An 11,115-nucleotide genomic window follows, 5' to 3' on the forward strand; every position below is an offset into this window, starting at 1 on the left:
GAGAGAGCACACGAGAGGGGGTAGGGTCAGAGGGAGAAGCAGACTCCCCGCCGAACAGGGAGCCCGATGCGGGACTCGATCCCGGGACTCCAGGATCATGGCCTGAGCCGAAGGCAGTCGCCTAACCAACTGAGCCACCCAGGCGCCCTCTTACCACATTTCTAAACCAAAGTGCACAACAGTTTTGGCAAATTTTCAATGGTCTCCCCAATTTGACAAGCAGCTTAGACATGGTTTTCATGCCACAGTATTGAGATCTCAGGACAGAGTAATGGGGCCGGGGACCAGGGTTGCTCTGGAGTGTCGGGGGGTGGCTGACGAGCTGCTTCGGTGGCATCTCTCCGTCCGAGTAACAAGCACATAAAGCCATGTGCCTACATTCTCCTGGGTTGCAAACAGCACCTGTCCTTGACTCCCACTCCCAAGATTCTGACCACAAGTTTGAGAAGAGGCAGCCGGGGAGGGAGCCCCGACCTCTGCCTCCTGTGGGGAGCAGAGTACACCCTGAGCTGTTAACCCCACGTCACCCCAGGGGGCAATCCTACAGGGTAGTGCATTGTACTCCCCAGCCAACCAGAGATTTTCCCAGGCCTGGCTCCCAGGGAGTTAGGGCAGGGCTGGAACCCAGGGCCCCTCTCCCCAGTCTGCTGTGGGGGCACAGGAAGGAATGGGGCAGGTCCCTAGGTGGGTGCAGAGATTACGATCTCATTAATACGCTGTTCTCAGATCGCCACTGTAGCCTGAAAAAGAGCAGGTAAAAAATAAGACTTGCTCTTTTTCTGCATAAAAGAAAATAAAAATATGGGTCATAGGTCAGAACTTTGAGCTTTGGACCTGCCCCGCCCTGAGGTTTGAAGGTATCTCAGAGAAATCCAAACTGGATTTATCTCCCACCTTTGCTCAAAGCCCAGAAGGCCTAAAGGGAGTGAGGGAGATTCCTCAAGACCCACCCAGCTTGGGGGTGGGTGGCATGCACGCCATCCCGCACCCAGGTCCCCGCCAAGCACCCCACCCCTCCCCCGGGGTGCCCCCCACACCCCATCCCGCTCCCGGGGGCCCCCACAAACCCCATCTCGCGTCCGGACGCCCTCCCCCCCCCCACCTACCCTATCCCGCCCCCGGGTTCACCCCACACGCCGCATCCTGCCCCCAGCTGCCCCCCCGCACCCCCCCCGCCCCCGGTCCCCCCTCCGCCCCGATCTCGCCCCAGCCTCCCATCCCGCACCCCTCCCTCCAGGCCTAACCCCTCCCACGCTCCCGGCTCCAGCAGCTCCGGACACCGCCCTCCGCGGGGCCGCGGGAGCAGGTGCAGCTGCAGCCCCGCCCCCGCCCCTCCCTCGCCGCCCCGCCCCCCGCTCATCCCTGGAGCCCCGCCCCCCGCCCCGCCTCCCGCGCCCGCGGCCCGGCGGAAGGACGCGCGCTCCGGTCCCGGGAGGTGGCCTTGGCCCGTCGGCGTCGACCCCACGGTTCCTGCGCCTCCGGGCGCCCCCACCCCCCTCCCGGCATGGAGTCCGCGGGGAGCGCCCGGGACCGGGTCCCCAGGTGGGCGCGTGGGGGCGGGGGCGCGCCTCGCCCAGCCTGGGGTGCGGGATGGGGACCTGGGGTTGCGGGTGCGCCTGGGTGCGGGGCCGGAGTCCCCCGCTGCGCTCCGCCCTGGCTCCACGAGCGCTCGCGGCCTCGTCCCCGCGGGGACCCTGGGCAGGGCCGCGGGGCGCACGAGCGCGCGAAACTTTATTTGGGGCTCACAGGTTCTTTGTATTCTTGGGTTGTAGGATTGATCCGTACGGGTTTGAAAGGCCCGAAGACTTCGATTATGCAGCTTACGAAGAGTTTTTTTCCACCTACCTGGTGATACTCACTAGAAGAGCCATAAAATGGTCTAAACTTCTGAAGGGGAGTAGTCGTGTTCAGAGGAGTGGGACAGGTGAGTTGGAAACAGACGCGCGAGGAGAGGCCCGGGTTCCCTGAGCCCTCAGCTGGCCGCGCAAGGCTTCGAACTGGCTAGAACCTGCTCTAGTAAAGCGCAGGAGACCCTTCCCCCGCTTTGAGATGGGGACCCTGGCCTTCCTTCCAAACAGGGGACCAGATCTGGGGTCTGGGGTATCTGGCAAGAAAACCGCTTTCCTGCTCTCAGGAGTGAGCAAGGTTCTCCCCTGTCCCATACCCGGAGTGAAGCCCTCCCTCCCGGCTTCCCTCAGGGTCAAAGCCCACCTCACTCCAGCTGCTGCCGCCTCCCTGCCCCCACGGACCACCGGGCCTGCGCCTGCCTCACTCTGGGCTTCTCCCCTCCTCCAGGTTTTGCCTGGGATGCCGCCTCCAGGAGGCCCTCCCAAGCTCCTGTCTGGGATGGCAGGTCCTTCCTGTTACACCCACACAGTCCTGCCCGTCCGTCCTGCTTCTGTTGCCTTCTGGCTGTGTAACTGGTGCATATCTGGTTTGTTGCATTCCTGCTGGAATCAAGCCCCCTCCCTGCAGCGGGGGTTGGTCTCTAATTCCTTCAGTATTTGTTGAATGAATGAATGAAGTGTTTGCCTTCCGTGTTCCCCAGGCTGCGGATAAAGGGCTGGTGGAACCTGCGGGTGGGGGCTGAGGGCTGTGTGCTTCTAGGAGTTAAGATAAAGGACTTTCTGAAATAGGACATGAATGACAGAGAAGGGGTGAGGCCAGAGGGCAGCTGCAGGGACAGAACCGTGTGACCAGCACTGGGGATGGAATGAGGGCGTGCTGGACTTGGAACCAGGGTTCCATCACATGACCCTGCAGATTTGTAAGGGTTTGTAAGCAAGGGGGTGACAAGATCAATTTTTGCTTGTAAAGGGGTTAGTGAACAGGGCCCAGGTGGTCCCAGTGCATAGCCCAGTTGAACAGGAGGCTTGGCGGAGGCAGGTTGATTTTGGGGGACAGCACTCGTGGAGGAGGAAGGCTCTTGCTCGACACTGGGCCCCCCACCAACATGCCTCTCCCCTGCTGGGGCCCCTCCTCGGGGCTGCTACTGATGGGGGAGGGTTTGGTAAGCACTCAGGTAAGCTGGCCTCGTTCCAGGAGGTTTGGGGTGGGGGCTGGGAGGGGCTCAGGCTTGTGCCGTGTTGCCCTGTGGATCCTGGAGGCCTGCGCACTGTGTGCCTCCTCCAGGGATCGCTAATGGCCATCCCTGCGTCACCCCGGTGTTCCTGTGTTTCCACCAGCATATCTGCTTTTGTTTCCCTTTTCATTTATTCTTAAAAGTTGACTGGTCTTTTGTTCTTAAAAAAAAATAGAAGTGCATAAAGTAAACGTAACTTATGTACATGGTAAAACACGTTAATCACATTGCAAGATGTAGAGTGAGCTGGAGTTCCTCTCCTGGTCCAGACCCGTATGTGAGGCAGAGGCGATCGTCGGGACCACCCTGTGTCTCCGCCGGAGCAGGGCGAGCACACGCATGCACACACACGTGCAAATGCAGCCCCCCCCCCCCCCCCGCTCGGGAGTTTGCCTTGATGCAGGAGAAGGCCTCCTGCCCGCCGGGGCTAACTCCGGACTGCTGACCAGCAGTCAGGGAAAGCACGGTCCCTGTCAGGTGTGTGTGTGCGTAAGCCTGTGTTTTTACGTGAAACACAAACGCGCCTTCATCTCCCTACCTTTGGTTTTATCGTTTGGTTCCAGTGTGTCCCGTCCTTCCCTTTGAACGAGGTGAGCCCACTGATTGACGGTCTGCACCGCCTACCGAAGCCACACTCGGTGTCCCGTGTCTGTTTTCCAGCATCTGTTCTCTCCAGGTTGAGCAGGACTGAGAGCAGCCAGATGCAGAAGCTTCCAGATGCTCGTCCTTCCCGTCTTTTTAGTTCTCTTATTTTGGCTCAAATGTTTTGTCTTGTTTTTGCTTCTGCTTTCTTTGAGCACTGGTATCTGTCAACTTTAAGAATTTAAGATGGTTTTATTGAACTACTTCTTTTTTGCTTTAGTATTTCTTTGACTCATGTAACCAGTATAAGCGGCATAGTGGGTTTGGAAGCAGGAATGTTTGACTCCTGATGAGCCTGCAGCCTGGGGCCGGGCAGTCAAGGGGGGCTCGCGGCCTGCCGTCTTCAGGAAGCGGGGGCACAGATCAGTCTGTGAGAGGCATGTGGGCTCACACGGTTCTGTGACGCTGGGTGTCGCGGCTGGCGCTTGGCATGATGGTTGGGGAGTCTGGGGTGGCTGTCAGGCATGAACAGGAGTGCACGAGTCATTCCAACGTGAGAATCCAGTTCTCCCACCAGCTCCAGGCTGACCGCAGTGTAGTCGGGCACGTGGCATCCGGCGGCGGTGGCCGTGGCTCGGTGGGACCAGCCAGAAAGCCGCACCTGCTTCCAGCCACACCTGCACGGCCCCCCTTTGGTCCCGTCTTGGGACCGAGTCTTGTTTTCTTCATCCTGCCGTGTGGTGCTCTGTTGTGGAGGACTTTCATCTAGACGCCGACCTTCGGTCACCAGTAACACAGGGACCTCTGGATCTCGGTGTCAGCCTATCTGCAGAGGGCAGCCCAGACTTCGGTTTGACTCCCACTTGTGGACGTGACGAAGGTCTGCTTTGTCCTTCTCTTTTTTCTTTTCGTCTGTAGCAAATATCCACGGGAGGCGTCAGGCCAGCGTTGTAAATGCCCAGGACTGAGGGTGCAGGGTCGTACGGCAAGAAATGAACCCTTGCCCTTCAACGTTGCCTCCCAACGGGCAAGAAACTTCAGTCTTGCCCATCTACGGCTTCTTTCTTCTCCCTCCACCTAGGCAACCGCAGTTGGGCAGACTCAGCCCGGCCTTGGCCAACCATCTTTCTGCTCCCGCCCACGCTGGCGCCAGTCTCCTTCCTAGTGGCTTAGAGTATCAGCACCATTTAAGTTAGAATTAAGTTGCAAAAACAGACTTTCAAAGGCAAATACCAAGACACACAGGGATTTGTTTCACCTTCTTTTAAGAGCCCCCCCCCCCCCCCCCCGCATTCCCTGAGGTCAGGGAAGGTCAGTCTCTGGGGACAGGTAAGCTAGTTTCATTCTCTTCTGAAGAAACATTGTAACTCCAGAGAACAAACAACAAAAGTAGCAGAAGCCTTCGTCCTTGGAAACTGTTGCAACAGCTCAGCCACCTTGGCCTCCTGGCCCGGGCGCCCCTCCCGGCTGGGCTGGCGGGTCCCAGGGGAGCCCAGTGTCCGACTCCAGGGAGGGGTTTAGGCATTTTGCATTTGCCTTTTTTTTTTCTATTTTAAAAAAAAAATTTTTTTTTAAGATTTTATTTATTTATTTGACAGAGACAGCGAGAGCAGGAACACAAGCAGGGGGAGTGGGAGAGGGAGAAGCAGGCTTCCCGCGGAGCAGGGAGCCCGATGAGGGACTCGATCCCAAGACCCTGGGATCATGACCTGAGCCGAAGGCAGCCGCTCAACGACTGAGCCACCCAGGCGCCCCTATTTAAAAAATTTTTAATTTGCAGGGAAATTCACCCTTACCTGTTGACACTTCTGTGAGTTTAGACACACACAGCCCGGGGTCACTTCGAGCGAGACTGAAAACTGTCCCCTCCTGCTGCCTGGTCCCTCCCCGCATGCGGGCTGGGGCCTCTGAGGACAGTGCGGGAGCGGCCCCCCGTGGCCCCCTGTGGCCCCCCGCGGCCCCTGGCCTTCCCGGCTGGCTCCTTCCGCCTCGCCCTGCTTCGCAGCCGCGTCCCCGATCTTGGGTCTGTCTGATCGCTGAGGAACATTCCAGTCTCGGGCGACCACGGGGTTTGTGTGCGTGCGTCAGCGGGAGGCGTCAGGCCAGCGTTGTAAATGCCCAGGACTGGGGGTGCAGGGTCGTACGGTGACTGTGTGTTTAACGGGCAAGAAACCTCGGTCTTGCCCACCGGCTGTGCACTTGGGGGCTCCCGCCAGCCGCCTTCTTTGCGCGAAAGACCGTTGTGCCTACGTGGGCTTCCTCTGCAACTTTGTCAGAAAGCAGTTGATCTGCTCGTGTGGGGCGGGTTCTGGATTTCCCCTTACGTCCCCGGGCCTGGGTGTTTCACTGGCACCACAGCGTCGGGTTGCCTTGAGCTCAGGTAGTGACTCCAGCTTCACCTCAAGCCTGTTTTGGTTCCTCCAGTTCCGTTGCCTTTCCCCTGGACTTGCAGAATCCGGTTGAATTTATAGATCGGTTTTAGAGTTTCAGTTTGTTGTTGGCATGTGTGTCCTTCCCTTCTGGGGTCCCCACCGGCTCCGCCCCCGCCCCCCCCACCCCCCTCTCCTCCCCCCGCATCATGGTGGCTCCTTCAGTAGAAAGTGCTCGGCGCGCGGGAGAACCACACGAGCTTCTGCTCTTCCCGAACCTGCGCGGCGACAGTACCCGGCACGGAGGCCGCCACGCCGGCCAAGAGGGTTTCTGGTTTCCTTTGGCTTGCACTGAGCGGCGTCAGTCTGTCCGTCCGCCCGCGCGGCGCTCAGCTCCGAGGCCCCGCCTGCCCCCCTCCTGGAGCTCCACGCAGGGCGCTCCTCAGTCGTGGGTTCGCCTGCGGTTTGAGCGCATAGCGCTTTGGCCCTGGTGCTTTTCTTGACTGTTACCCGCGTTATCCCTGTAACGTTTTTCTGTTAAATGCCGCTGGTGCCTCAGATGTTTTTTTTCTTAGAGCAGATTGTGGCTCTTCTTTCGTTGTATGACCTTTTATTTTTTCTTAAAGTAATTTCTTTTTACTTTATATATTTTTTAAAGTGCATTTCTTTTTTAAGAGTGGTACTTAAATATAACCTGGAAGGAAAACAACAATGCTTTGAATATTTCCTTTGAAAATGAGCTGTTTTGAGGGTTAAATTAAGGTCATTAAAAGCATAATGTGGCGCCCCAGGCTTACTGTAATTCATTTGAATGTTAGTCTCACAAATCTTTCCCAGCTGCCTGGGAAATTAGTGATTCATTGAGGTAGTTCGTGGTTTTTGGCTTCTTTCCCTATATGTTTCTAAGGTCATTAGAAAATTAATGATTACTTTTTCACGTATTTATTATCAATAAAAATATTTCACCCAAAGTAGTTCTCCACTTACACAGATCAGGTGTAGAATAGGACAGTGACCTGCCGCTGAAGCCCCCAGGCAGAGGGGCCACCCAGACCCCAGCCCCGAAACCTGCTGGGCCTCCTCCCGGTCTCTGGCTCACGCTCGTCCTCTGTGCGACCGCAGAGAGCTTTCCCGAACCCCATCTGACCTCGGTCCCCTGTTTCCCGGTCACCCCAGGGCTGGACCATGCATCTGAGCTGCTGTCCCTGCCCACAGCTGTCCCTCAGACCCTCACTGCTCCCCGACCAGCAAGGGCCTCTTCCTGCCTCTGTCCCTTCACTCGGTGTGGCCTCTCTCCCGCCAGCTTTCCTGGTGTCTCCTCCTGTGTGTGGATCCTGGCCTGTGGGGCCCTGACCCGGAGCTTGGGGCCCAGCCCGCGGCGTCCGGCATGTGTGTGTGTACCGGTCTTCTCCTGTCGGACGTGGGGAGGAGTGAGCTGCAAGCATGGAAGTCAGTGTCCTCGGCCCAAAGGCCTCTGAGCCCAGGCAACGCGTGTCTGTCCCTCTGAAGCAGCCCCTTCTCTCCGTTTCAGTGAAGCGCTATATCCGGAAGGGCGTTCCCCTCGAGCACCGGGCCCGCGTCTGGATGGGGGTGAGTGGAGCCCAGGCCCAGATGGACCGGAACCCCGGCTATTACCACCGACTCCTCCAGGGAGAGCGGAACGACAGGCTGGAGGAGGCCATCAGGACAGGTGAGCCGCCTGGGCAGCTCCCCGGAATCGTAATGCTGAAGAGGAAATGCACATTGTTCAAGAGGCACCTGCTGTTTTTAAGTTGAAATTTTATTTTTCTTAAAGGAAAACCAAAGCTTAAGCATTCATGAGGGGAGAACAGTGCTTTTAATTGCTTCAGCCGGCCAGGACGGACGTGGGTGAGGGAAGGACCAGGTTTCTTCCGTGGAGAACCCGAGGCGGGTGAGCAGGCTGCTGAGCCAGCGGTCAGGGCGCGGAGGGTAATCCCTGTGAGGGATTTGTGCTGATGACAGCGCCCTTGGGCTTACAGACACGGTGACCCGCATGTCCTGACGCTGCACACCACGGCTGCCCGCCTCGGCGTCAAACTCCCGTTGTCATTTGGGGTGCTGATGGATCCCCAGATGTTCTCAGTGGCCACATAGGCTCACCAGCTCGTAAATGTCCAAAGCGCCCAAACAAATATTTAACCTAAACTGAATAATTAGATTTTGAGGAAGTGTCTGCCTTTATGGTTTTGTTTTTGAGAAATACAAACTTAAACACAAAATATTTTTTTTAAAGATTTTATTTATTCATTTGAGACACAGAGAGATACATATATATATAGAGAGAGAGAGCATGAGGAGGGGGAGAGGCAGAAGGAGAGGGAGAAGCAGGCTCCCTCCCGAGCCAGGAGCCCGATGCGGGGCTCGATCCCAGGACCCTGGGATTATGACCTGAGCCGAAGGCAGACACTTAACCATCTGGGCCACCCAGGCGCCCCTATTTTTTTTTTTTTTTTAAATTTAAAAAGATTTTATTTGAGAGAGAGAGCATGCACACATGAGTGGGGGGAGCCTCAGGGGCAGAGGGAGAAGCAGGATCCCCGCAGAGCAGAGAGCCCGACTTGGGGTTCGATCCCAGGACTCTGGGATCATGACCTGAGCTGAAGGCAGAGGCTTAACCAACTGAGCCACCCAGGCGCCCCACAAAATAATTCTTTAAAACCCAATTACTTGAATGTGCTGAGAGGTGGGGCTCCATGGTGGAGTGAGATTGAGGTGTGTCCCCAGCCTAAGGAAGGGGGTCCCTCGGCCCTCGAGGCAGCCCCAGCACCGGAACCCGGGGGAGGAGGGGCCGCCGGGCTGCCTCAGGTTGGGGGAGGCCTGGGGTCCAAGGGAGGCCACGCATATCAGATAAAACAGAATGTTGCTGTTCATTTGGAAAGTGAATTTAGAGGTTCTGTTCAGTGCCGGCATTTTTGGATAACAATTTTTTATTGTGGTAAAATATACGTAACAGAATTTATTGTTCCATCTTTCCAAACTGAAACTCTGTCCCCCTTAAACACCGACTTCCCCGCCCCCGAGGCGGCCTCCTCCTCTGTCTCAGGTAAGGGACATCATGCAGAATTTGTGCTTTTGTGTCTGGCTCACTTGGCTCAGCGTGGTCGACATTGTTGCGTGTGTCAGGGTCTCCTTGCTTTTTAGGGCTGAGCACGGTTTGGCTGTCAGGACAGACTCCGTCCAAGTTCTCTCTTCTGCCGGTGATGGGCACCCCAGTTGACTCCTGCCTGTGAGAGTCTGCTGTGAGGAACCGGTGTCCAGAGATTTCTTAGAGGCCCTGCTTTCGGTTCTTCTGGGGACGTGCCCGCAGTGGGACTGCTGGGTCACGTGGTCGTTCGAAGTCTGGTTTTTTGAGGGACCTGGAGAAATCACTTTATAGGGACAGAGGGTGGAGCCATGCTGCGTGTGAGCACAGCCTGAACGTCCCTGTCCACACCTCCTTCCACAGTGGGGAGAGGAGGGGCTGTTCCCAGAGAAAAGTTTCAAAACATGTGGAAAACTCCTCATAAAGAATAGTGTATAAGAATGAGCACAGCTGGTCACTCCAGAGTCTGAATTCGTAAAAAACACTAATTTTCTCCTCTGGAATGTTTAGAATTCCAGGAAAAAAACTTCCTTGTAAACAAACATACAATGAAAAATAACGTGCTTTGAGGCAGGAAAGCTTACTGTTCAGCTCAGGTCTGTTCTCCGGTAAGCAGAGGTTCAGCGCGGGCGCCGTAGGTAGGAACAGAAGCACTGTCCCATGGTGGGGACGCAGGTGCGAGCAGAGGCCGGCCCATAGGCGCCTCGCCCGATGGCGGGCGGGGAGCTGAGGGTCCCGCGTGCCCCAGTCCGTTCTGGTGATCACACCTAGCGCGGCAGCAAACACACCACAAATCTCATCTAAGTGAGGTCAGTGGGTTCAGAAGACACACAAACCCTCCTTCCTTCCTCCGTCTGCAGGCTAACACGTATGAGCCAGGTGTCGGGTCCGCGTGGGGCCTGGCCTGTAGGCGCTGGTGCAGAAGGCGGACCAGGGTGTCTGAAGGGGATTCTCAGTGTGTTTTCTATCTTCAGAATTGGGAAGATTTTCCAGTGTTGTGAACAAGAGTTCACCTGTGGCCTGGGGTCCTAGAGTTGAGCGCCCTCCCTGGCCAAGGGGGGGACATTGGGGGCGGTGGTGCCGATGGGGTGCAGGGCCGAGGACCTTGAGGAGAGGCGGGGGCCATGTGGCGGGAGAAGCGACCTTGGAGAGAATGTGCTGTTGGGGCCGCTGGGGCACCGGGACTGTAGCTGGACAGGGCGGGACACCCCGCCAACACCTTTGTCTTCCATCCTGACTCCTGTTACCATGGCCCTGTTGCCCGTGGAGGGCGGCCAGGGTTGCCAGGCGGGGTTTTAGGCCTCGTCGGGGGTAGACACAGGACTACTTTGTACATCATAGGCCAGTCTTCCGTCTCCACCGTCTGGATAATTCCGTGTCTTGAATTTCCCTGCAGATATGAACAGGACCTTCCCGGACAACATTAAATTCCGGAAGAGTGCAGATCCCTGCTTACAAAAGACACTGTACAATGTGCTGCTGGCCTATGGGCGCCACAACCAAGGTGTGGGCTATTGCCAGGTAAGTTCCAGGAAGTCAGCACACGCCAGTGGGGAAGGTGAGCGTGATGCGCCCGCAGTTTATAGCAGGGATGTTCTCCTGGTGAAGGCTAAGTGTTCAGTCCCGTTCATGAGCCCCAGACGCAGGGCTGTGACGTTGAAATGTTTCCCAGGTAGAGAAGCAGTACAATGTCTACTTATGATTTCTTTTGGTGCCAGACCGTAGGGAGGGGTGAGGCTGGGAAGCAGGCAGGACTCACTTGTGTGAGCAGGGCTGTAATTACTGGAATGAGTGACCAGCACCTCCTGGCCTCAGTGCAGAGAGTGTGCGTGCATGTATGTGTGCACGCATGTCTGTGCATGTCTGCTTGTGCATGTCTGCACATACATGTGTATGTATGCATGTATGTGTGCGTCCGTGTGCATGTCTGCGTGTCTGTGCACGTACGTGTGTATAGTGTGTGCATGTGCGTGCGTATA

The 11,115-nt window shown here is 56.7% G+C and overlaps 1 protein-coding gene across 1 annotated transcript in view; it reads left to right on the top strand.

The window, feature by feature from the left end:
• Positions 1-1,402: 1,402 nt before the first annotated feature.
• Positions 1,403-11,115, top strand: part of GRTP1 (growth hormone regulated TBC protein 1) — a 20,349-nt gene continuing 10,636 nt past the window's right edge. Inside the window, exons 1-4 of the mRNA XM_035003020.1 lie at positions 1,403-1,542; positions 1,773-1,924; positions 7,565-7,723; positions 10,533-10,657. Coding sequence (XP_034858911.1) covers positions 1,505-1,542; positions 1,773-1,924; positions 7,565-7,723; positions 10,533-10,657 — 474 coding nt within the window. The 5' untranslated portion in view covers positions 1,403-1,504. The remainder of the gene's footprint in view (positions 1,543-1,772; positions 1,925-7,564; positions 7,724-10,532; positions 10,658-11,115) is intronic.

This window comes from Mirounga leonina, unplaced genomic scaffold, assembly GCF_011800145.1.
Source record: "Mirounga leonina isolate KUSES-001 unplaced genomic scaffold, KU_Mleo_1.0 Mir_127, whole genome shotgun sequence".
Classification (NCBI taxonomy): Eukaryota; Metazoa; Chordata; class Mammalia; order Carnivora; family Phocidae; genus Mirounga; species Mirounga leonina.